The following is a 27,922-nucleotide window of genomic DNA, read 5'->3' on the forward strand; positions in this document are numbered from 1 at the left end:
ATATTTCTTTCTACATAGTTTTTTATAAACAATTTTTTATGAACAATTTTTAGTATCAATTCGCATATAATTCAATTGAAAATATATCGTACAATGAGGTTTATTGCGACTCGTGTGTGACTATGACCTCATGGATACCTGGATTCAGTCATGGCATTCACGTCTTAGTCTAACACAAAACAAATTACAACAAAGAGTACTTCCTGATTGGCCAAGCAAAAACATACAGCATAATGGTATCAAACTACTTGGGAGGAGATAGTGTTTAAGGAAATATATTAAAGTTCTTTTGTTCATGTTTTTTTTTTACATCAAACTGGTGATTATTTTTTTAGGTGTAAATTTTTTTCTGAATCATTTGGTACGACAGTAGGAAAAACACATTTTATAAAACAGGTTTAATAAAGTACCAAAAGGGTGTGGGTATGCAATATGCATAGCTTAAATTCTATGCAACCTTTAAGCCTTGCATCACTTTTCCCAATAGTGCTCAAAAGCTGAGACCACATCTCAATATGCATTCTTATGGCAAAGGATTTTGATGAGCTTAATTTGCTTGATATGCTTGTGATTACATAATAGAAAGTAGATGTGACATCTTCATATGTGCAATCTGTGCAAATTTTGAGGGATTTTGCACAAATTTCCCACTACAAATTCAAACTGCTGACCGTTCTATAAAACAAATATTGCACATTTTAAAATTTGTGATGGAAAATTCTTGTGTCCCCCTTCATGATCTAGATACATGTACATTACATATTGTGTTAAGGTGCTGAAACAAGATACGAGTTGTACAGGAAAGTGAGCACATTATTATACAAACTAAAGCACTATTATAAGAGTATAGTGATGATCGAGGCATCTGGAATATTTACAATATTATGCAAAAGTATGTAGTGCAAGGCCTCATATTTGTCAGATATATTGTAAACACCCTTCAGCGTGCTGCACCGCCACAACACTCTCATATATGTGCATTATTTGTATAATGATATACTCACACTACACTATAACTATCTTGTTTGAGCACATAGAAACCATATGTAATGTATCAACAACGATTACCAAGGGGGGGGGGAACAAGAATTCTTCCATGTCAAGGTGAAAATCTCATCCGAATGTACCATGCTGTCCAGAGTGGTATCCTGACATCTTCCTAAGGTAAAGATTGGTACAGCACATGATCTCCAAAAGTCTGAACAGGACCACCTACCAAAGTAGGACCCTTTAGACAAATAGAGCAGTTAGCAATGGATAACTCAAGGTCTGTTCAAGCAGTACAAGAGTGTCATAAACCTGTGCATGCTGCTTCATGAAATAGAAAGATCAGTCTGAACAGGACTGCTATTACCTCCTGACAAAGAATGGTCCCCTTCAGACGAATGGAGCTATTTCTTGTGGGTCAATCAGGGTCTGTTCCAGCGGTACATCAATGTCGTAATCCTTGGCATGCTGTGACCTTCGACCCCGTCTGCTCCGCTGCGGAATAGGGAGCTCGGAATGATGAGCTGGGAGTGGCTCTGTGAAGAAATATGGATGCAGCAATGCCTGGAAAAGCAACAAAGGAATAAGAGATTACCATTAATCTCATGAACTAAGTTAGGAATAATCAGGCCTACATGAATTTTAACTTTGTGTGACAAAGCACATAGGCCGATCATTAAACTGCCTAACTACAACAAAATAGAGCAAGTGACATAAAGCAAATATATGTAATCAATATTTTCATTGTTTACCTATCCTACTGAGAAAGATGTCACATAAGGCAAAATAGTATTCAATTGCCATCAGTGCAAAAGAATGATAAGATTTGGGATTAACATTGGATTCCATACAAAATAAGTTTGTATTGAAACTGTGGATATAGTTAAAACAAGATTTAAACATCACTTTCTTTTACTGGTGTAAATATGGTCCGAGCAGTGGGGGGGGGGATGAAAGCAATATATTGACCTGAAAATTAAGTTTGGGGGACACCTTCAAAGCCTAAGGCCAAGTATATATGTATAACCCAATATAACCATGTACATAATCCTTTTATCTTTCAGTTAAAGGCCTCTAGGTATTTTTTTTCAATGGCTATAATGAATTTGTTGTGTCATAAACTACTGAGCCTACAGTTAATATCCAAATGCGACTGAGTGAAGCGAGCGAGCAAATTTTCAGTAGTTGGAAGACATGATGACTAAAATCGTCTTTCATGACATGTGATTATTGGAGAATAAGGCGAATGAGCATAGCAAGTGAGCAAATTTTCATTAGGTGGAAGAAAGAATGTTGCCCCAAACCTCTCTCAAGTGGTGCGTAATTATCCCATCATGGGCTATATCTACAGCCTGAGGGGTATATAACTGTGTGTATAACACTACCATCTTTCACTTGAAGTACTATCATAAATAACAATGTTCGTTATATTGTAATGATTTGTTGTGACATATACTGGATTACAGTTAGTATCTACATGCGAGCCAAATTCTGCATTTTTAGAATGCCAAATTAGGCCAATTGAAGCAGTTTGACTGCATTTAAAGACGAATCCACACATTTACAGTAGTATTAACCATTTGATGATTTAAAAAAATATTTGTTCTATCTTGAAAAGTGGGGGGGATGATTGTACATGCCCTCCCGTTTCCGAAAAGTGGTGGGATGTATCCCCCCGGGATTTACGCTCGTGCTTTTTTTCACCATTCCTTGTTTGCATCCATGAGAAAGAACCAATTTAACAACCCTCCCCCTTAACAAACTACCCCTGTCATATTCAATACATATGTCAGCATTTTGTCAAATGCATAGTAGGTAATATATACAGTGCGTCCCAAAAAAAACTATACACTTTTGAAATGGCTGCCAAATAAAAAATATAGCACTTTGGGGAAAAAGACTTACATATATGGAAAGCCAATAAAGTCAACTTTCAAATGACACCAAAAAGTTGGAAAACTATTCATGCTTGAGCGAGCACTGCCCACTGAAACAAAGGGTATGAAAATTAGGGTGGGCTGGAATTAGCCTTCCAATTTATGTTAGTTTTTGAGATACAAATCCTTTCGAACTTGCAAAGTTAATGGCGTTGTGATAAATTAATGATCATTCGTGACTAGTTTTGGTTGCTTAAGCAAATTTTTTGAATTATTAAATTGAACTTTAATGCATGAGTGAACATAAATTACACTTTTTGGGCAGCATTTCAACTTTATCATTTGGATCTCTTTTGGGGCAGCATTTCAACGTTATCATGTGGATCTCAGCAATGTGTTCATGGGAGTCGGGAGAATAGGGGGTGAGATTCATGTAGGACTTAAGTGGGAGAAGTAGGTTGATGGAATAAGGGTCAACAGAACATTCAGCCCGCCCCCTCCCTCTTTCCCGCCCGCCCTCCCCTCCTGTTAACTATGGCTATTGTCATGTACGTGTGAAGTCCAGAGCAGAATGTTGATTTAATGATTAATTCTGAATTGGGGCATCAACCTTTTCCTATCAACAATTTATCAGTAAAACAACTCATTCATTGTGCAATGTGATCAATCAAACATTCATTTTTTTCAATAAATTAATTCATTAAGTATCATAATCATTAAATTTCTTGGTAATCATTCAATAAAAAAACTGACCATCAGCCACCAGTCACTTGGCAGTTAAGTTTTGAATAGGCTACAATCCAGAAAGTGAGGGGCTGGGAATGGAGAGGGGAGGGTACATATAAGTTTTAATCTGTAAAAGGACAAAAAGAAGAGGAATGCCCTTTTAACCAAGTCTTAGCATATCTCGCCCTCTTGTTTGTAACAGGTACCATCACATTACTCTGACTCTCATGAAGACACTTCTGAGGTCCACAAGATGAATATGCTACACTAAAATTACAATTCCTGTTCACTCATGCATTACATTTCAATTTAGTAACTAATGAAATTTGCCTAAGAAATCATAACTTTCCTCACTCATAAATAGCATAACACCCTTAGCTTTGTAAGTTCCAAAGGACTAACCTCTCAGAAAACTGTAAGGCTAATTCCTGCCCAGCCTAGCCAAGCTTACATGTAGTCTCTCAGGAGGAGAAAAGTGGGGGGGAGGGGTTGCTAAATGTTCTGTTGACCTTTATCCCATCAAGGTACTTCACCTACCTAAGTCATATTACCCCCCCCCCCTCTTCTCCTGACTGTCATGAACACACTGTTGAGATCCACATGATAAAGACCAAAATGCTGCACTAAAAATTGCAATTCATGATCACTCATGCATTCAATTTTGATTTAATAATGCATTAAATTATCACAAACAACAAACTGATCACATCTGATCTTTAATTCACCAAATAACCCTCAACGTTGCAAGTACCGAAGAAAAAAACCTGAAAGACATTGGAAGGCTAATTCCAGCCCACCCTAATTTTCATACCATTTGTTTCAGTGGGCAGTGCTCACTCAAGCATGAATAGTTTTCCAACTTTTTGGTGTCATTTGAAAGTTGACCTTATTGGCTTTCCATATCTATAAGTATTTTCCCCCAAGGTGCTACATTTTTTTATTTGGCAGCCATTTCAAAAGTGTATAGTTTTTTTTGGGACGCACTGTATAGTCCCTAAATTTGCATCAAACGCACCCTTGAAATAATATCACCAATCTTAATGAATATTAGAAAATTATCTAGTAACATTAATAGCAAAAAGTGAATAATGAAAATCATCCATTCATAGAAACAGAAGTCAATTGTGAATGTGCATTGGTTTTCAGCATTTGCTGTTTTGAGATTCATGTAAAATAAGCCACTTTTGCAAGAGGTGGCTATAAAGGCCTACCCTGCTACATAAAAAAAAGGTGAGCACTCGGTCTCTTATCATCATTACCTCGGAGGCAGATATCCTTTGCCTTGAAGGATACACCAAGAATTTCTTCAACAAATCTAAGGCCTGTGAACAAAACAGAAAAGGAGCAAATAAACAATACTAAAATGAGAAAAACCCACTAAAGTTATGGCTTCCGAATGGGATTATGAATTGAAAATCAACTACAAAGAAAAGATTCCAACTTGATTTCCTTACAAGCACCTATCATGTGTCATCGCATCCAATTCATACAAGTATAAAACTGAAACTTTAGGTTGTTGAAGAAACAACAACTGTTCATATTATAAAAGATATGAGGGTGATACATATTACTCAAAACAGTAATAGACAAATCTTGATTTTAGATTTTAAAGTTAATATTAAATCGTCAAACATATACCTTATTACAAATCAAATGTTTATTTTTCCAAACCAATAGGTCTCATAGACCCCCATTTTCAGAACTCTGGTTTTATTCAAACTCTGTCTAAAATTATGGTTTAACTATGGAAAGCCAGTATTGGCACAAATCTGTAACAGAACAGAACATGACACCCAAATCAAGCTGTCTTTAAATGATAACTGAAATAGGTTTCCTCATCAATTAAGCATGAGGAGAGAGCAAATTAAATTATGAACCATACTGTATCATGTTTAAAAAAAATGTTGACATTTTCAGCTTTCCATACTATCATCACCATGGCCTATGTTAAACTGGGCTTCAAAATACAGCTTTACAGGCCATAGTGTTCACAGCATCTTCAAATAAACATCTCTCTAGCAGGGTCTTAGGATTGGTGTGTCATCTTTGATGACATCTTCAGGGCCCGGTGAATATTCTACAGTTTCTCTTACCTCAGGAGATGCATCGGGAACAATCTGCTCCAAGGGTATAGGTGGATTCTCTGGAAAGGTGATCTTGTTGTAATCCGGTAGGTCTTTCATACCCTAAAGGACACAAAAGAAATATTTTCATATATTAAAAAATATCATTTAGCAATGACATAAATATCAAGGTATACTTCCCAAATCATTTTGATTACCTAAATGTGTACATACGTATATTATGCATCTTTGTTTCAAAAAGCATATTTGTGGAAATAGGTCCAAGGCCATATTTCAAAAAGCTTCCTTTCATTAACAAATTTTGTCATTAAATGACAGATTTCTTTTGCTCTCAACCAAATACCTTGACATGATTTCAGGAGCTTTCAACAATATCAATTTGACAACAATTTTTAGGAAAAGGGATTTATTGTCTTTCAATATTGATATGACAAATGAGATATAAAATTTTTCAGACCTCATTTAATTTCATGAAGAAAGTAAAACTGTTGGTTTTGGCCATTAACTTTATATGAATGAGAGTATTCATGCTGAAATAGATTACCGGTACACAAAAATCTGCTGTTCTTGATCAAAACACATGATAGCAAGAAAGAAAGGTTCCGACATTATTGACCACTTACACACTCGCCTCAGTTACACACAGCACTCATTCTTGTACATTGCAAGATACGACATCATGATCAATAACGCTAAGTCTTGCCCCCCCCCCGACATAGACCGCCAAAAGCTTCTGTCTCTGCTAAACTACGTTGGATTCCACTCACCAATATTGCAATACAGAGACTGAAGGGATTGGAGGCCCGTACGTAAAGACAACATACGTAAGATCTAACATTCTTTAAAAAACCTGATTTTTGGAACGTTTTTTGTACATGAAATATCAGTTTCTTAAAAAAAATTACATCCAACCTGACAAGAAAACATATAAACTTCAGAAATGTCGTTCCTTAAACCCCAGTTACCGCCAATTCCTTTCAAAAGATGATGAAAAACATAAGTCATCCTCGATTCGTCCGTTGGTCATCGTAAGTTGCCATCTTGAATGACGTCATCATCCTTATAGACATCTTTACCAGTCGCCATATATCGCGATTTGTGCCACTGTGCTTGTCTTCATATCACTATTGTTTTTGCGTGCATTCGGAACTTATCGCTCACATTGATTACGACAGGCTGCTAATTCTTATTTTCTTGAAACTTTCTCTAGCCTCTTCGTGACAACAACCATCAAATATGTTAGCGATATAAAATAAACCTAAACCTATTTCCCTGTGAATCACCTTTGTTCAGGGGGAAATGGACTTTTTTTCTTTCTTTTTTTCAGGCCAGTTCTGGCTCAGACCTATCACCGTGAATAAACCGCACCCCTGACTTTTGCTTCTATCCCGCCAAAGAAATAGTGCGGTTAATAGACCGTTACTTATGGTCTATAGAAGCCAACAGAAGTAAAGGGTCCTTAAAGGCTTGTAAAAAAACAAGAGTTTTCAAAGGGTAACACATACAAATATATCTAACACCTCACATTCATTTGCTGTTGATTCAAAACTTGGTGAATAAATTTAGATCCAAAATTTGGTGAATAAATTTAGATCCAAAATTTGTGAACCATGAAAATTTTGACTTACAAAAATGTCCACCTACCCACAAGATACGCCACTTTTATTCATTTTTTTTGCAGTGTCAAGACCATGCTTTGCAATGATATTTGGATAGATTGAGGGCATGCATGAGTAATCTAACCATGCATACAGCATCATGATGAGGCATAGAAAAAAATGATGTCAGGAGCTAATTGATGTATGAAATTCCCAGTAGTTTTTTTTCTATGTATTTTCTTCAATACTCTTTGAACCATTGGTCAAAGGTCTCACAGCATATGCTGAACAGGGATGTCTTCTTATCTAGGGCCTTTGGCATGACCCTCAACCACTGAAATCTCACTTTGGGAGGTAGTTTGCCTTTCTGATGCACGACTACCTCCTTAAACAGACAAGGTGAGTTTTAATCAGTGTGAGCTTGTAGGCAATTGATGTCTACTCTTTGGTTTTGAGACCAAGATAATGTAATAAACATGTTAGAGGGCCAATAGTGATTAAACTAGACATGACTGTGAGAGATGAGTCCAATAAATACAGCTATACACAAACTTTTGACTGGTAGATGATCAACATCAAACACGATTGCTATATGAAGTAGAATCAAACACAACAATCACATCAAATGTGACACCAACACCAAACATGACTCCATAACACACAGCAGATACATCCATCTTCACATCAACATATCTGAAAACATAAAATCAACATATCTGACATCAAAAACAATGTGACACAGACCAGACACTGGTACATTTATGTTGAATGCAGACTCACTGCCAAACTTACCGGCCATGTTTTCTCTGTAGGTGTTCCTAAGACTCTGAGCACACAGCAAAGCTGTTCAATGTCGTTTTCTCCAGGGAAGATAGGCGAATTGTTTAAAAGCTCTCCAAAAATACATCCAACAGCCCTGTCCAATGAAAATACATGTATGAACAATTTAATTTCAAATAATCAAAAAAGACCTGAAAATTTGAAATTTTTTATTCTTACTATTGGAGAGTGTATTAACACCAAGACAATTTCAAGATGTATTTACAAGGTAACTATGAATATCACAATTGCTTTCCTGACATAAAAAATTATCTGATTTTGGAATGATTATTGAAATTTGCAACACAAGAATGGATTAATTCATCACATGATGCATAAATTCAGAGTTGCATATAAGAGAAAACTACATATAATATCTATAGAGATAAAGGGGGTTCTTGCATAAAGAGTAACAGAAACATTTGAACACAACTTGATATTCAGGAGTACCCTTCAGGGACTTGTATTGGATTTTTAAAGTTTTGTTTATCAATTACAATGTATCAAATCATTCCTCATTATTGATGCTATCATTCTAACTGTGCTTTAAGAATAATTGCAATACATACCAAAGATCTGCACCTTCATCATATTTTCTGGCTCCATAAAGAAGCTCCGGAGCACGGTACCACCTAAAAGACCAATCATGAGAAGGTTTACTTTAATAATCTTTGTCAAGGTAACCCGTTTTCTTATTTTGGAATTTGATTTATCTGATTCTACTCATCTTTCCCTATTACATGTATGTAACTCATCATGACTGTATAATGATGATAGATTGCTTATAAGCAAACACTTAACCTAACTTCACATAGACAATAAAACATAAAGAGGTTTAATTGTTGATGATGTATGGTCATGGATCCTGAAAACATTTGTCTCAAAATGCTGAAGTACATTTAGTTTTCCAGGAAATATCTTGAAATGTCAAAGCATTTATCATCATTCCTTTCCAGTACATATTACAACAGAGCATTAAAGCCATTAACATAGTATCTACTAATAAACTAAACTGCTGTTATTTATCTACACACCTATTCTATCACTTATTCTGTTAAGTCTATTAAATAATCTGTTTATTTTCTTCATGATTTATTTGAATTTTATTTCATCAGATCTAACTTTTGAATTGGTAATTTAATCAATCAAGTCATCTATTCAATTACAAATTCACTTATCCACATGTTTATTTTGTTTTATTCATTCACTCCATTATCCACTTCTAATTTTTTTTGAGGGAGGGGGTATATTATACAACATTCCAATAGACCTTGTAGCTACTTGATGACTGTACTGCCTTCCTTCATCATTGCTGAACACCCTAGCCAAACCAAAGTCAGCTATCTTTAAGTGCCCTGTCTCACTGATTAAAAGATTGGCTGGCTTCAGATCCTGACAATTAAGAGAAAACGTAAAAAAAAAAAATTAGAGAGGATGTCAATACCCTTTCCCCTCTACCCTGTATTGAATGAGAAGTTCTGAGTTAACAGTGGTATAACTTATTGGTTCAACTAATAGAGGAAGAAAAATGATAAGAGTATGGACTCATGAAGTTAAGTTTATCATATCATTCAGTGGTTATTCACTCAATCAATATCTATTAGGCTCAATTTCATTCCTGAGAATGAAACCACTTTCAGGCCAAGTAAGAGCAATATGGTAGACAGAAATAGCCACTGGGTTGTATTTCCACAGAGCTTGCCCTATTTTAATTTAAGACCATGGCTGACGGCCAATGACAAAGCAATTGGCATGTAGCTGAGATTTCACTAACAAAACTCTGATTTCAAGTTGACCATTCCAAGGTGATTTCTGAAAGTTTTCATCATAGTCCAATATATCTATGCACACATCAGAACAACTCCCCTGTAGGTGAGCTTATTACAGGAAACTTCCCCAAATCCTAATGAGTAAGTCACACAGACAGAACCAACTGCAAAATGACCAGTGATATGCCATTCAAAACATATAACTTTAAATCAGTCTGGGGGTGTTTCAGTGTGACTTGGAGCTCATGCTTGAATGCCAATATGTAGCAACCAATCTAATTGATTTATACACAGTAGTGCACCCCTCTAAGCATGGATTGACCAATGTGGTGGCTCCCTTTTATACCGTACGCAACTCTAAGTCACACTGAAATGTTTCACTAAATCTTTGTGAAACACCCCAGGAGTAGGCGTGACAGTAGCATACATGTAAGAGATGTTTTCTGAGAATCATAGCATACACTGTGGACTAACCCTGTGCATGATAGAGTTCTCATGGCAGTGGGTTATGCCTTTAAGAAGCATCAACATGTAGCTCTTGACCTGGGCTTCTGTGAGAGGCTGATCTGAATTCCGTATCACTTCAGAGAGATCCGACAGCATGAACTCAAACACAAGTACAAAGCCGGTGCCATGGGGAAACACATCCTTCAAGTTTACAACCTGTAGATCAGATTGATTAAAGACATTATTCAGAATTTCCATGATGTCTAACAGGTGGCTGTGTTTACCAGTATTATTTTTATACATGTAAACAAAAGGTTAATTTTTTGACCAAAAATAGACATATGGTACATATATACATTAGTAAATTCCACAAAAAGTTCTTTCACATCACCAAATAATTTTTTTTTTTACATCTTCAGATATATGTATATTACTACTTCCATGACAAATTTAGCTCATAGTAAACAGCCTTACAAAGTGGAATTTCTTTTCACAGAAAAAGTGACACTTGTGCAAATTCTTTGAATGTCATTTTAAATGATCAAAGTCAAATTTTCAAAAAATCATTCCATAATGACATATGAAATTCTCCCATTCTTTTCAATGACCTGCAAATATTTTAATTTGATCTTGCCATCTTTTCTTCTATGCAACCATTCACATGTCAATCCCATTTAAAATTTCGATGAAGAGGTTACACAGTATAGCAAAATTAAATTTTCTGAGTTTTTTTTCTATTCTTCTAATTTGGTTGCTTTAACTGTTGTCTTAAGATGATTCTACTGTACATGATAATAGAGAGGGTGAGGGTTTTACACATCATTGTCATTCAACAGTCCTTGCTCTCACTGATGAATAATATCAACAAACTACTCAATAAAATTTCTACATGTAGCTACCAACATTGTGGTTCATACTCACATATTGGTTCTCCTCTATTTCCTGCAATGCTTTTATTTCCCTGAATATTTTTTTTTATATGAATGGAAAATAGACAACAGAGAAAAATAAAACCTTATTATCAATTGATCATTCAGTTTGAATAAACCAGAAATATGGGCAGGAGGGCAGTGGTATAATTTCCCATTGAGTGAAAGAGCAACATTAATTGGTCTTTAACGAATAGGATGTCCCCCTTTCACCTTATGTATAAAAAAAATCATAAAAGAAGTTCAATATACATGGGGCAAGCAGCAATGAGTATCAAAGAAATACAGGACTTCACATAAAATAAAAAATCAGCTACTTCCAGGAGGAAATACTATCAAAAAGTTGAACAGAATTCAAATCACACTTAGATTTGGTTCAATTATAATAATAGTGCTCATTGAAATCCTCACCAAACAAGGTGTTTTTTTTGCTCAAAATAATGGAGGAAGCTAAACCTGTGACATGCCTATCTTTTGTGGCATGTATTTGAAATATCAAGGTTGTGTGTAACTTCCACTATCATGAATAATCACAAGCTAATCATCATGTTACAAAGTGGCCAACCTATTTTTTTTTGCATGGCATGATCATGGAATTAAAATAATGTTTAAATAGCAATGTTAGCCACTAGATCTGTACAGTGGTGCTACGTCATTGTGACATTAATCATAGCCTGTTGATGGATGATACGCTTGTTTACTATAGGGCTGGTCAATATTTGATTTCAATGTTAGCCTATTATTTCCAGCTCAATATTGCTGATAAGATATATCACAAGTCTGAAATTTCTGCGATTCCGTGAGAGCAGGGAAAGGGGGAAATGAAAGTGAGGCTTTCACCAGTGGTTATCCATGAAAAGCTCGCATTTGGATACCAACTTGTGAAGTTCTGTGTTGGTTTAGAGCACTACAGAACAGTATTTTGGTCAATAAATAGTGGCCACTTTTCATAATCAACAATATTTTGGTTAAATTGTGTTACCGCGATATATCAACATAATCATAGAACAATAATTTTGATATAATTGAAATATGGCCCGGCACTAGTTTACTAGTATGCATGCCAAAATCAGAGGGAACAAATGCCCAACATTGTATCCCTGAGACTTGGGCACTAGCAGTATGCATTTTTATTATAACAAAATCAAATCCCACCTTAGAGCTGTGTTTGGGATTCCATCATCCAATTTCCTAAGTGGAACCTTCTTCAGTGCAACTATTTCACCAGTCTGAATAAAAATAAAAGAAAGGAACAAAATGATTATGGTGTAGAGGCGAAAGTAAATGGAAAATCATATCTGAAATGAAAACATAAATAAATAAATTAAAAAAAAAACAGCAATAAGTAAATATGAAATGTGACACTTACAAAAATTACAACATTCAAATAAGGAAAAAAAAATTATGATTTAAATTACCAAATAATTTCAGGTCCATTATATTTATTAAAAAAAAAAAAATATTGGAAGAACATTTTGAACTACCGGTATACACTTACATGTACTCTGTAATAAATTATCCCACTTGGTATTTTCGAGAGTTTTTGGGGAGGGGGTTTCTTACCTCAATATGCTTTGCCTTGAAAACAATGCCATGCGCACCTTCGCCGATCCGATCAAGTATCGAATACTGATTCATCCTGTTCACCACTCACACAAATCTGTATTGAAAAATACATTAATTGAGATGAGTTATGTAAGAAACACCAGTTATCCATAATGTATGAGGAAATAACAAGATTAGAAAAAAATGGGCATAGATATAATAATAAAATCCCACTTACATTTTTTTTACATGAAGATGGTCCCCTGTCAATAGAAATCTTAAATCACTACAAGTACCATCCTGCATCACCACCACTGAAGTTCCCAGCTAAATCCTGGTGGGGCCTGGTGCCCTTGTGTTTGCTGCACCGTTCACCGACAATTTAAGGGGCAAGCCCGGTCAGCTCAGTACTCACAGGAGCTCTAGCAAATAAGGGCACCAGCCCCTATAGGAAGCCAGTCAGACCAACATGTGATGCCAGAGAGTGTACTTTAAATGCATACAAAAAAAAATTATTTCTTAAACAATGTACATAATTAGACAGTGTATATAGATTTAGTTGTGAAGGTATTAAAGATTGAACAAATAAGTCTTAAGGTGTAGTTTAAATGTGTCATGCAGTTTAATGGAACAAAGTGACCCAGGAAGTTGATTCCACAACTTGGCCGCAGCATGTGGGAAGGACCTATCCCCCAAGATTGTAGGGTACAAGGAATCAAAAGCAAATTGTCACCTCCAGATCTTAAAGTACGAGTTGGATTGTAGGGATGTAGTGTGTCTTTAATATATTGTGGCGACATCCCATGAATGGCTCGATGGACAAGTAACATGGGCTTAAGATGAACTCTTTTGTTAACAGGCAACCAGTGAAGAGAACGTAAAATTGGTGTGATTGAAGACATTCTAGGTGTGAAGGTAAGAAGTCTCGCACTGGAATTTTGAAGAGACTGTAATCTGTTTAGCTGGTGTTTGGGCAGTCCGAAGAGAATTACAAAAATCTAAACGTGATGAAATTACCGGTAGTGCATGCAGTAATTGTTCACATGCTTTGTCAGTCAAGAACCTACGTATAAATCACTTGATCATGTGATCTAACTTATTGATGTGTGCAAAACAAGCGATCATTCATATAATTACCCTTATGTGTATTCTCGAGGTCGGCATGACGTCACAGTCATGTGATTTCCCTAACAACGCGATCGCAAAGGTGCAAAAGAGGGTGAGAGCTTACGTGTTGGCTGTGTGCAGTTTCCTTGACGTTTTTTTTAACTCGTTGATTTGAACTGTTTCTCCATTATATTTTCATCACGTTTTGTACTGCAATTTGATTTTAATTGCTGGACAATGGTGAAAATATGTTGTCTGTACGGGTGTTCCAAGAACAAGGCAAGATGGCCAGCTTTATCCTAAGTTTTAACATCCATGCGAAGTGAGTCGCCATGTGCAATTTTTTTTTACTGTTGCGCAACTCACCTGTCACTGCATGACCAAAATGGTTCAAGAAATTGAAAAGTATCTTGTGGCATCTGATATTAATCCTCCGTAATTCCCTGAAATACTGCAACGTTTTATAGTTAAAAGATCCAGCAAAAGAAAAAGGAGCTTACAGTAGCGCAGTCAAAGTCAGACTTGCAAATTTGGTCTGTACGGTGCGAATTTTAGCTGCCATTTTTCTCGGGCGACGATTTGAGACTCCCACACTAAGCAATTGATGTTTCCAAAGCTGCTCGCTCAAGTTACCAATATTTGGTATCAAAATATGATTAAAAAATTCTCACGATCGTTTCATTTTGCAAGTGGGGGTGCAATTGTTATCAAAATAATAGGGGTGGCATCTCAACATATATCCCAACCCAGCTGAGTCAATGGACTTTGTGAGCGCGCCCGGCTTGTTCCGGCTTTGTTTGCACCTTCACCATTGGTTGCTATGTGGAAGTTACTTTAGCGAGTGAAAATCCCCAGATGTCCGACCTCGAGCATTCACACTAGTACGAGGTTAGTATATATACTAACCTCGTACAAGGGACCGTGTTTGACCCTGGATTTCGAAGTAGTCGGGAAACATCACTTCATTGCTGAAGGAATATTTGCCGAAACTCCTTCTCGCTACGCATCGGGGCTCCTTCCGGTAAGTAGCAATACATACAAAAAAATATATATTATTTGGAAATAATTTCATTACAAAAAGAGAAAATTTTGCTTACCTCGGCCTAGCAAGTGACTTTGTTTGTCTCTTCTACGGAAATACAAGGAAGCCCGTTGGTGGCGCTAATAAATTTCACAAACTTGATTCAGCTCCTCGGTAATTTTATAACTGTGTCTAAATTCTTTGAATGTGCAATTCTTATGATTAATATAATTACTAATTATGGGCACCAATAAATAAAATACCTTCAAAAACATAATTCAAGATTACTATTGGCGATGATAACACTTTTTTGCAATTAATTTAAAACGATGACTAATAAAAAAAAATTGAAAAAATACACGTGTCTGGAACGAAACCAGCAGTACAAGCTTTAACGTCTTTTGGATGGTGACGTTAAAGGTCGGTCCCAGACGTAAATAATCATATTTGATTGATACACGTCTGACAAAAACTCAAATACACACACACAACGAATACGGTATACCAAAGTCTATACAATGAAAAGATTGGACAGTAGAGGCACACGGCCAATATGGGAGACTCTCTCCAATAAGGGAGACAATCTCCCATATTGGAAACTTGCTTTGCAAAAGAACAAAAGAAACAACACCAACAAAAGTATGATTTTTTCCACCCAAACTTTTGTCCCACCGAGGTCAGAAGCCCATTTGTTTTGTGTGTGGATGACAACAAAAATCCTTATAAAAACAAAAGTAGACGGTGAATTTTTAAAGTAGACGGTGAAAAGGGGTAATATTTCATGAGGAATCTGCTTATCACATTTTTATTTGCCGCCAAGGTAATCCTTTTTAAGCAAATGTAAACAAAGAAAATTGGTCTCCAAAACTGGAGACTGTCTCTGAAATTGGATACCAAAATTCTTTATGAAAGTCTCTTATTTTGGAGAAAATCTCTCTCTTGGGAGACAGTCTCCAATATTGGCCCTGCGCCTCTACTGTTGGACACTTCGCGTAATGCCTTGCGTCGATTTGCGTGTAAAATAGTGTAGGTTCCTAGTCTTTCCCTTGTCGTGTCTTTGATATGAATATAAATCGCGTGCCCTCTTTAGGTGAAAATTGATATCCACGCAGACCAATGTTTATCTCCGTGAAATCTTCACAAAAGATCGAGAAAATATAAAGAAACTTCAAGGAGAAGTCACGGAAGGATCTAAATGATTCGGTAAGTGTCGTAGCAGAATGTGAAATACCGGATTATGCATGTTTTATGTGGGCAAAAGCCACATGTATTTTGGAAGTGTTGTGTGTGTCGCGTGCATATGACTGATAATATATTCCTTTGCACGCGAGATGATATGGACCTCGAGAATGTTTCATGTAAATAAAAATTGACAAATATATTTAACGAACCTTGTGAAAAGAAATTTTAGAACAAAAACTACTGCAGAAAGCTGAACATTTCGATACTTGGGCAGCTCTAGTCTACATACATGTAACTCTTTTTTACTTAGACTTAGTAGGATGGGGGGGCTGGGTGTCTGGACACTTTATATTTTTGAAGCCCTCTTTTTTTAGTCTTATTTTGGATTACACTAAAAATATGAATTCAATAGCTGTATATCTAATCATGTTCTGTTGTGTTCTATTTCCTAAGATTTTGTACTAAAAATTGATGAAATTTCGCTTGTAAATTTTTCCAAATGACTTAAAATTGATCGTCCGGACACACAACCTGTCCGGACACACAACAACTGGGTATATAAAGGGCATACATACCATATGGGCACTAGTATTCAACCCGGCATAATTCAAAGATTTTGAAATATTCCTGAAAATATTTAGAAATAGGGAATTCATCTTAATTTCATACCTTTGTTATTTCCAGGGTAATCTGTTGTCAGTATTTTCTTTATCAATCTGTCGACTGTATGTGCGGAGAATCGAATTATGCGCCGATGGCCTTTTCCACTGAATTGCACTAGTATTCAACCTAGTGAGGATAGATAGCAAATCTCATAAGGGTTTAGATTGCTAAATTAGATCTACTCATCTAGATCTATGTAAATCTCTGGCTTAGATTAATTCCCTGTTTGGTCTCATCTCAAATGGTGTAGTCCATAGTCGGATGGGACAAGGGCAGATTGAGAGACAGGGCCATCTTAAATCACTAGGTTGAATACTAGTGCAGACGGGTTGAATACTAGTGCAAAAACCCGTCGCCATGTAATTCGATCGCCCGCGCACACAGCTCAGTTGACGAGTTGAAGATAAAAACTAGCATTTAATTCGTCATGCGGACGAATTAGGTGGTCTGTCATGATTTGTCATTCAGTGTCGGCTGATGTATGAAATAAATCATATAGATATCATTGATAATCTTGATCGTAGACATCCTAAGAATAAGTTTTGACCATTGCTAAATGTGATTATTGATGTGATGATGACAATCGTCAAACATACATCTTCAATCAGATACATACAAGATAGATGATTTTATATATATAGATGGATGGAGTGGTGGATGGAGCGATGGATGGATCAAGTGATCGATTGAGAGATAAATGATAGGTGGTTATATTAATAAAACATAGATAGACAGACAGACATATAGATAGATAAATAGATAGATAGATAGAGACAAATAGATTGATATAGATAGATAGCCAGACAGACATACATATGGAAAGATAGATAGAGACAGGCAGATAGATTGATGGATATATAGAACGATAGATATACATATCTAAACAGATAAATATGTTATATTAGACAGAGAGATAGATAGACAGATACATATACAGAGTAGGTAGATAGACAGACATATATTCATGCAGATCAATATGATCTTCATGATGACGACGGAATATTCATTATGGATGGAATACTTGTGAAAGACGGGAGATGATAAAGCACTGTTAAAAGGGTCTCTTTCATGTATGACAATACATGTGATATGAAACAAAGTAATTATAATCTGTTTTATCTTGCGAAATTTTAAATTTTATACCATTAAATTATCACGAAGGATCATGTACGAGGTGGTAAAAAGAAAAAAAAATGAAAAAAAAATATTGTTTACCCCAGGACTCGAACCTGCGCCCCTGTGAAAGCGATTCAAATGCGTTATCCATTGAGCCACGATATTCCCCATAGAGAATACACGTAAGCAATTTTGAGAATTCCAATTTTGCAAGCGAAATACGAGCATGATCCCGGCATCTGATCAAAAAGTGGAGGGCACACCTGCGAAAGCTTAGAATCTCGGCTACAACATACTAAAAGCTCAGGGAAAACTGACAAGAAACAATGGAGATATGGCTCACGAAATAGAGGAATGTCGAATCTAGTTTTGAGAAAAAGTCATGTCCCATACAGATTACACGCAAAACACATGTGATATGAAAAAAATCAATTATAATCTGTTTTATCTTGCTAAATTTAAACATTTATACCTTTTAAATATCATAAAGGATCATGTAGGAAGTGGCAAAAAGAAAAAAAAAACTGAAAAAAAAATCATCTTGTTCACCCCAGGACTCGAACCCGCGCCCTTTAGAAAGCAGTCAAAGCCACGATATTCCCCATAGAGAATACACGTAAGCAATTTTGAGAATTACAAGTCCAATTTTGCAAGTGAAATACGGGCATGATCCCGGCATCTGATCAAAAAATGAAGGGCACACTCGCGAAGCTTAGAATCTCAGCTACAACATACTAAAAGCTTAAAGAAAACTGACAAGAAAAAATGGAGATATGGCTCACGAAATAGAGGAATGTCGAATCTAGTTTTGAGAAAAAGTCATGTCCCATAGAGATTGCACGCAAAACACATGTGATATGAAAAAAGCAATTATAATCTGTTTTATCTTGCTAAATTTTAACTTTTATACCTTTTAAATATCATAAAGGATCATGTAAGATGTTGCAAAAAGAAAAAAAAAACTGAAAAAAAAATCATCTTGTTCACCCCAGGACTCGAACCCGCGCCCTTTAGAAAGCAGTCAAAGCCACGATATTCCCCATAGAGAATACACGTAAGCAATTTTGAGAATTACAAGTCCAATTTTGCAAGTGAAATACGGGCATGATCCCGGCATCTGATCAAAAAATGAAGGGCACACTTCCGAAAGCTCAGAATCTCAGCTACAACATACTAAAAGCTTAAAGAAAACTGACAAGAAAAAATGGAGATATGGCTCACGAAATAGCGGAATGTCGAATCTAGTTTTGAGAAAAAGTCAGGTCCCATAGAGATTACACGCAAAATGAGGAAAAATGACATGCCTCTTTTCATCGCTGTTTTACGCAATGATGCGTTTCTCAAAATGAAAATTCATGACAACTAATGAGAAAGAGTACATTCTAAACTACAACATATCGAAATCTGGGCGAAAAATGATCTATATTTGAGAAGTTACAACCAAATTTGCATAAATTTGATGACGTCATTTTTGAAAAAATGAAATTTTTAGTCTACAACTCATACTCTATCGATATATGAAAAAAAAATTGGGGGTCAACGGACTATTTAAAGAGCTACAGTGAATTTTTAATAGGCATGTTTTTGCCCATATATGGCCTATAGTGAGAGCTCGCGCGCACACGTGCTGCAAACTTTAACGGGTGTTAATTTCGTTTTTAATGGTCGTAGAAGGTTGATCAAGGTACCAAATTGTTCAGAATTTTATTATCAATGCAATGATGTAAAAAAAAACGGTGTTTCTGCGTTGTGTATGCGCGCGCGCGCAAATTTTTGAAATGCTTAGAATGACCTAAAACGTACTCTCGTTTGGTCAAAAAGTGATTTTGAGCATTTTTAAATTTTGACGCGCGCGTACGCGCGCGTCGTGACCTCCAGGTGACCTTTGATGACATGACCTGATGACCCTTGACCTGAAGTTGATGTGATGTAAATTTGATTGATTTTTGATAATTGATAATGGAGATGTGATTGATAATGTGATTTTACAAAATGGCGCCTAGATGACGTCATCATGACCTGTTGACCTTGAAAAGCTTATTCTGACGTGTCCATGACAGATCCTATCAATGACATGAAATTCAATGAAATTGATCAAGTCGATTTTGAGATAACTTGGCGACAAGAAAATCCGTAAAAATAAATAAATAAATAAAAAGAAAATTCTGACGAAATTAAGAGGTGATCTGTCATAAATGACAGACCACCTAATGAAGAAAAAAATAATGGAAAAAGAAGCACCAGCATTTGCGCTTGGAAATACGACAGGTCTGAAATTCAGATGAATTCCATATTTCTATATATTTGAAGAAACTCTCAAAACGGGTTGAATACTAGTGCCCTTAGTACGGTACGACTTACACAGATTTGAGTATGTGGGAACAGGTTGTAAACTTGTAACATCCGTTAACAAATCCCCAGCAAGCAGCATGATTAAAAGAATGCCAGAATGACTACCCTGTGCTGTATATGAACCTTTATGAGTAAAGATAGATAGAATATTCGGGAGATCAAATTAATCTATAAGTGAAGAAACTGACAAAACATCTGATTTTCCAAAAACTTACATTTTTGTTTATGCGGTGCCAAGCAGCGGTTCTCTAATTCAGCGGACGTAGAGGGCGTCAACAATTTCTCGGGGATGCGCCGTCAGGAAGAAGGGATGGGGAATCGGGGCGGCTGGGGGGTGGGGTACGGGTCCCTTCTTTTTTTCCTTCTTTCTTTTTCGTCAGTACTTGTGCACCCTTCGCGAGAGGGGAGTCCATTGAATGATGATAACTATGAGGGTTTATTTAGTCAGAATACTCCTCTTGAATATTAATGGAATACGAACTTATAGGATTATCGTAATTTCCGACCAGCTCGATTAGTGTGGCTCAATTTATTATTTAGGCCATCCTGCAGCAGTGCAGTTGAATTCATAGACGCAGCTTCGCGAACGAGTTTTCATATAAATTTTCTTCGAATTCAAAATTGAGGCAAGTAAAAAAAAATACAAGTCCAGGAATCTTAAAGCCTCTATACATCCCATCGGACTGCACTGCCCTTTCGCGTCAGGTGCATATTGTACCGTACTGATAGGGGGAAAAACATCACGGGCCGGGTATCCGACTCCCGATGCACCTTTTCGACTGATTTGTACACACGTACATCGCCCAAAACAGTGGGTGTCGATCGGTATTCTTGGTTGGGGGGGATGATTGACACAAATGTTCTTGTTGATGGGGATATTTCAACATTACCCCCACTAAAATCACAAAGTTAGGACATTTGGGAGTGGTTGATATGCATGGTGTTCTTGGAAATTCCTTCATTGTTGTAGTGTACTATACTTGTATAATTTTTTTTGAAAATTCAATTTGTGTTACAAGTAAGCCTATTCTAAACTCATACCGAGAAAAAAATGACAAAATTGACTGGACCGTTTACATAGTGATCTGTTTATTGAGCATGACGTATACACAGGGGCGTCGATCCATTTTTTCAGATGGGGGGGCAAAATTGTGAATCAACGTTCCAAAGGCGCTCGATCACAATATATATATATATATATATATAACTCATGAGAAAGAGACACATATCTCACCTTCACCAACAATGCGAGCGCGAAGCGCGAGCTAAATTTTTTTAGTATGTCATGAAAACAGGAAAAATGTACCTGTTTAGGTTTGTTTGTAGTAACTCATGAGGAGGGTCGATACATGTATCTCACTAGAGAGCCAGCTGAAATTTCTTTATATTCTGACCTGAAAGCTTGATATTCTGGATATTCTAAGCATTTTTGGTACCAATGATTAAGATGGGTATCTAAAAGAACAATAGATGCGAGCGCGAGCTGAAAATTTTGATATTTTGATCTGGAAAAAGGGACACTTTAATGGAAGATATATATCCAACAAAAGATTATTGCAAAATCAAAGTTCTTTTGAGGTTCAGAATTGAAAACGGGACATTATATTCACCTATATAATCATGAAAAGTATGGGTTTTTGGTACATGATGTGAGCGCGAAGCGCGAGCTGAAAATTTTTATATTCCAATCTGAAAAGCAGACATTTTGAGCACGATTTTAAATCAAAATCGAGTTGGTATCTCAATCTCGCTTGCTGATTTCAGTGTAGCATTACAATCTTATTTTATTTTTTAGTTGCACATGCGGAATTATTGGGGGGGGGGGGCAAAACGATATGTTTGCCCCCCAATATTTTCATTGGTGGGGCGATCCCCCCCCCCCCCCCCCCCCCAGGATCGACGCCTCTGTGTATACAACTTCTCTCTTAAATCTAACCTGACTGGCAATATCTTTATTCTTCTTAATGCATGATGATAAAATGCAGATTCGGACCAATTAAGACTAGCACAAATTACAACCTGTGTGGCTTCTCGTGCGCCATCGGGCTTACCGTCATTCCTTTATTTATCTTGCCACCCTTTTACTCCCGTTTATTTTTCCACCCTTTTGAGTTAATGATTTATTTAAATTAATTTATTCACCACTGGTGGGATGGAACACCCTATCAACAAAAGTTGATTTTCGTTGGGGTCCTTTTATGTCATGTGTTAAAAAATATCAGATACATAAACATTTCATTCTTTTTCATCTTGAACCTCCACCCATCTGTTTAATAGTCCTGAAAAAGAATGTTTTTATTTAATAACAATATATACAAATTGCGAGGGAAACAAACTGATTGATGGCATACTATAATCATCATTATCAAACTTTTCATTTTTTCATCATTATTATAATTTTTCTACCCTAAAGTATTGGGGGGGATGATAATACAGGCCATCCCCCCACTTGAAATATTGGGGGGGATATATCCCCCCATCCCCCCCGTGATCGACACCCATGCCCAAAACAGTGGAATTCACCAATCAAAATGTTTATAATTTCATCAAAATCGGATAGCAAATAACGAAGTTTTATTATTGAATTTAAAAGTTTAGCATTATTTTGTGAAAATAGGGAGACGCACGTCATCATGAATATTCATTATATAGGCGGGTCTTTTGTCACACACTCACTTCCCCCTTTCTTATGTTATTACATGAAATCATAATTGTTTTATTTTTTCATACATGTGTGAATAATATGTCTACTCTATAACGAAATAAGATGCAGCACCGGGTTGCAGCAATGAATATCTCCTGCACTAAATCAGATGTCAATCCATTTTTTTTCAGTTCTCGGTAGAAAAAATTGAATAAATTAAGTTTCATATAATAAGATACAAAAGAACAAGTGGGGATATGACATCATTTGCTCATTAAATATATTCATTAAAAAAAAGTCCTAGAACTCTTTCACCGGAATAATGCAAACAGGGCAGGGTTGAAACAGGGTGACCAGACGTCCCGTATTCCCGGGATTGTCCCGTATTTTGCTCCTTTGTCCCGGCGTCCCGACAAGCTTCTCGGGACGCCTATTTGTCCCGTATTTCAGAATATTGAACAAAATGTAGTTAATACATTTAAAAGTGACGAATTTTCATTAAATAACCAATAGATGACGAAGCAGAGACAACAATTAAATCGATAACTGTAAACTTTTGCAAGTTCTGCGGTGATTTTCTTGCTAACCCAATACATTGCAAACGAAGTGGCCTCCTGCATGTGTGTGGCAGGCTACTAGAGCATGTACGATCGGAGCAAATTCTCAATGGTGCAAACAATCTCACATGATAAACAGTTTTCCACCAATAACAAAAATGGCGGAAAATTCTTATAATTATTATTATGGATTCTCAGATTACTGATCTGAATATGTAATCGGAGGAAGAAGTTATTGAATTTTCATAACTAGATCTAGTTGTTTCAGCTTTCGTATGGAGTATTGGTGTGTAAGATGCCGCGATGTTTCATCTAATTTTTAAGTTTGAAAATATGCTTTTCACTTTGAATTTTATTCATTTCTAAAACATTTAACTTTTGAAAAAAATTTAAATACATTTTAAAAAACACCAGTTTACATGATTTTTGTTAGATGATTGGATTTTTTTTGCTTGAAGTTTGAACTTTTTTCCTCTTTCTTTCTCTTTCTTTCTTTTCTACCCTATCCTTCCTGCTTGCCCTTATTTGTTTCATCTATCATTATATCCTATCTTTCTTTTCCTGAACATTTGTTTTCTCTCTCTCTCTGTTCATTTTTCTTTCTTTCCTTCTTTATCAAATTTCCCTTTTTTATTTCTTTCCTTAAAATTTCCTTGGCTTCCTTTTCTCTTCCTCTCTTGTTTCTTTTCGTTCTTTCTCTTCTTCCATTATTTCCTCTTTTCGTTCTCTCCTCCCTTATTCATCCCTTCCTCTCTTTCTTCGTTTTATTTTTTCTTTCTTATTCTTTTCCCTTATTCATTCTTTCCCTTCCTTCCTTCCTTCCTTCCTTTCTCCCTCCCTCCCTTCTTGTTTTTCTTCTTTCTTTCAAAGAATGAAGGAAATATATTTCTTTCTTTCCTTCATTCTTTCTTTTTTCCTCCTATTTTTACTTTCTTTCCTTTAATTCTCTCCTTTATTTTGTCTTTCACACATTTATTTATCTTCCCTTCCTTTCTTTCTTTCCTTCATTCTTTCTTTCTATTTTCATTTCAAAGAATGACGGAAACCCTTTTCATCTCTTTTATTCTTTCTTTCATCCTTCTTTTAATCTAACTTTCTGTTATTTTTTCGTTTTTCCTTCATTATCTTTCCTTCTCATTTCATTTCTATTCTTTCTCTCCTTCATTCTTTTGTTCACCCTCCCTTCCAATTCTTTATATTTTTCACAAGTCTAACGCTGTGTTTGGGCTTCTTTGTGGATCTTTGTTTGTCGATTGTCCCGTATTTCATTTTGTGAAATCTGGTCACCCTGAATGCAAATCTTTAAAGGGATGGCCCAGCTTGAAAATATTTATATCTAAATAAATAGAGTAAGATTCACAGAGCAAAATGCCGAATTATTTTTTTTTATCAAAATCGGATTACAAATAACGAAGTTATTGAATTTTAAAGTTTCTCAATATTTTGTGAAAACAGTTATATGCACATCGTCATGAATATTCATTAGGTGGGCTGATGATGTCACATCCCACTTTCCCTTTTCTAATGTTATTACATGAAATCATAATTGTTTTATTTTTTCATACATGTGTGAATAATGTGTATCCTCTATAACGAAGTAAGTTGCAACAATGAATAACCAATGCACTAATGCAATCAGATGTCAATCCAGTATTGTTTTAGTTCTTGGCAGATTTTTTTTATAATAAACCTAATTTCATATAATAATAAAACACAAAAAACAAGTGGGGATATGACATTATCACCCCATCTATAATGAGTATTCATAGAGACATGCAGAGAACTTTATCAGCGGAATAATGCAAAAAATTAAAACTCAATAACTCTGTTATCAGTAATCCGATTTTGATCAAATTTTCAGCATTTTGCTCTGTGAATTTTAACTCTATGTAGATATAAATATCTGCAGCCTTGACCATCCCTTTAAAATGCCAGAACTTTGTTATTCCTTGACCGATTTTAATAAAATTTTCGGTGTTTTGGTTGTCTGATTTTTCTTTATCTGTTTAAATCATATCATTTTCTGGAGCATCCTTTTAATAAAGCAGAAAAAAATACAGAAAAATATTGGTGAATGTACGATGAAATCCGTTAAAGAATGGGCATTTAAGGTTCTGATTTGACGTCATAGACTGAGCAAGCTGTCGTGTGATCCAAATTCCCCAAATGCCATAAAAAAAAATTAATTACGGGGGTGGATACATTATCTGAAACATTAATTCATACCACCTTCTATGGGAAAAAAATATTTTTAACCCAGCATTTTCCGTTAAAAAATTAATTTACATAACATGATATACGGATGAGCTGCTCACGTATGACGCCATGAAACAAAAACTTTGAAAAATTCATTTCTTTCCTATATATTCCTAATGGATTTTTATCGAAGATTTACCTACGTTTTTTTTAATTTTCCTGCTCTTATAAAACCAACATATCGCCAAGGTGCACGTTCTCTTCAAGTACTCTATTGCCCATGATGCAAAAATTTCTTTTTAGTAAAGAATAAAGTTAGAATTAAACACAGAACATTGGTTACCATAATCATCAACGTTTTTCTTTATTTTTATTGATTTATCTTATTAATCAAAAGCTTCACATACAAACATTATAACTGTTTTATTCACATGTTATGTTTGTATGTGTTTTTTCATTTATTTATTTCTATTTTTTAAGTTTTTATTGGGTCTTTATTCATTTATTTATTATTCATGCGTTTACTTATTTATATGTCTATTCAGTTATTTATTCAAGTATCTATTTACTCGTTCATTTATTTCTTTTACATTTTAAAACTCAAACAAATAAGAATCGATCATGGATTTATCATTCTAACAAATCTGAAAATCTAGTATATTAACCCCTGTTGATTTAAAGAAAAAAAATCGTTTGTTAGTGTATATTCCGTTCATGATTAAGCTGAATTGAATATAATACCAATGCTTACTCTCAAGTACACGTATATAACACATTACATATAACAATAAATATTTGGTAATTGAATCTAAAAAAAATGTAAAATGCTAATCGAGGGTAGCCCGGTGTAAATGTGATTATCATAGCATAAACAATAATTTAAAGTGAATCACAATATTTGTACATCAAATTCCACTTATTTCTGATACACACAATTGCAGTCATCTTTACAGAAAATACATCTTCATTATTCACAAAATCTTTATACAGAAATTAATTGTTTCGGCAGTATGCCTGTCTATATCTTATAAACTAATATTCTTACAACAGCATTATTTTTACAATGTGCTAAACATTTCTTTGCGAGTGGGGATGTTTTTCATATCACATTATAGATAATTTCACAAAATAGAGCCAGAAAATGAAATTGATTATTTTCCAAACTTTGGAAATCAATTAAATTTAATTCGATATACATCAGTTTAAAAATAATGACGAATATTCTGAACTCTGCATGTTAAACTATTGAATTGAAGGTGTCTGCATTTACGGCCCATAAATTTTATATTTTGTAAAGGAATAGTTCGTGATCTTTTAAATCTTCACTCTTGTAGGCCAAACTTTCAATCCTGAAAGGGAATAGTGAGAAATGTGAAAAAAGGTTAAAGATGAGGTCACTAAGACTATGTAAATTACAAATTGGCAATTTGGTAAATAAATTATGACAAGTGGGAGGGACAACTTAGGCTGCACGTGATTTTCTCATAGTGATAATAATAATAACGGATCTCGCTATTAATTAGCGAGATTTCCTTTCTCTTTCTATTTTCATTTCATGTTTTTTTATCAACTGATGTTATGCTCAAGTTGTTATATTGTTTTGTTTTTCTATACTATCTACAAGAATATTTTTTATTAGGAGGCTGCACCCTACAAGCTCCAGTTTCTCAGCCACCTCCTCCATTCCGAATCTGTTTATAATTTTAATTATACTTATTGTACATAGAAATTCGCTATCATGTTTTCCTGCTTTAATTTGTATATCAAAATGTATGAAACAAATTGCAAAATGTTGAAATGGAAATAAACGAAGTGAAATGAAATAAAGATTCATTCATTATAAAGCGCATAATACAAAAAAGCTCATGCGCTATATGTTATCATTATGATAATTCCCTTGGGACAGTCCTCAAAATATGACGAATGATACTAGGTTATGTATTCATGAAAGAAAAATGATTGATTTACTATAAAACTTTTAAAAATATATATATTGCCATTTTCTGAATCGGAGCAGATGACAAAAGCTCTAAGCCTATATCAGTGGCTCTAAATAGAGTGATCCATCCATATCTTTTTAAGTATTTATATATTTAATCTTGATATTTTGTACAATGTATTTTGTTAACATACAAATTGCTTTTTTTAAAGCTTATCCTTATGGTAAACATATATGAATACTTTGTGTCACAATACACTCCTTTTAACATAGAAAAAATATATATATAGATGTATATATATGATTAAATAATTGATATCAGAATAATTATAATATTATGACATAAATTAAAATCAAACAATTA

The 27,922-nt window shown here is 35.2% G+C and overlaps 1 protein-coding gene across 4 annotated transcripts; it reads right to left on the reverse strand.

Annotated features, from left to right (window-relative positions):
- Window positions 1–749: 749 nt before the first annotated feature.
- Window positions 750–20,499, reverse strand: LOC121411322 (cyclin-dependent kinase 20-like). Of its 4 annotated transcripts, none has more exons than XM_041603986.1 (11): window positions 20,438–20,499; window positions 12,800–12,896; window positions 12,392–12,465; window positions 11,229–11,268; window positions 10,335–10,523; window positions 9,362–9,483; window positions 8,661–8,723; window positions 8,065–8,188; window positions 5,684–5,776; window positions 4,850–4,912; window positions 750–1,551 (listed from the first exon to the last, which is right to left on the reverse strand). In XM_041603986.1, exons 2-11 carry the CDS (start codon window positions 12,872–12,874, stop codon window positions 1,378–1,380), a joined length of 1,017 nt encoding a protein of 338 aa, XP_041459920.1. In that variant the 5' UTR covers window positions 12,875–12,896; window positions 20,438–20,499; the 3' UTR covers window positions 750–1,377. The 4 variants fall into 4 exon arrangements, with proteins under 4 accessions (XP_041459920.1, XP_041459918.1, XP_041459921.1 ...); XM_041603984.1 differs by lacking the exon at window positions 20,438–20,499 and adding an exon at window positions 20,232–20,419; XM_041603987.1 differs by lacking the exon at window positions 20,438–20,499 and adding an exon at window positions 20,225–20,419.
- Window positions 20,500–27,922: the final 7,423 nt, after the last annotated feature.

The sequence above is a fragment of the Lytechinus variegatus genome, chromosome 3 (genome assembly GCF_018143015.1).
Source record: "Lytechinus variegatus isolate NC3 chromosome 3, Lvar_3.0, whole genome shotgun sequence".
Taxonomy (NCBI): domain Eukaryota; kingdom Metazoa; phylum Echinodermata; class Echinoidea; order Temnopleuroida; family Toxopneustidae; genus Lytechinus; species Lytechinus variegatus.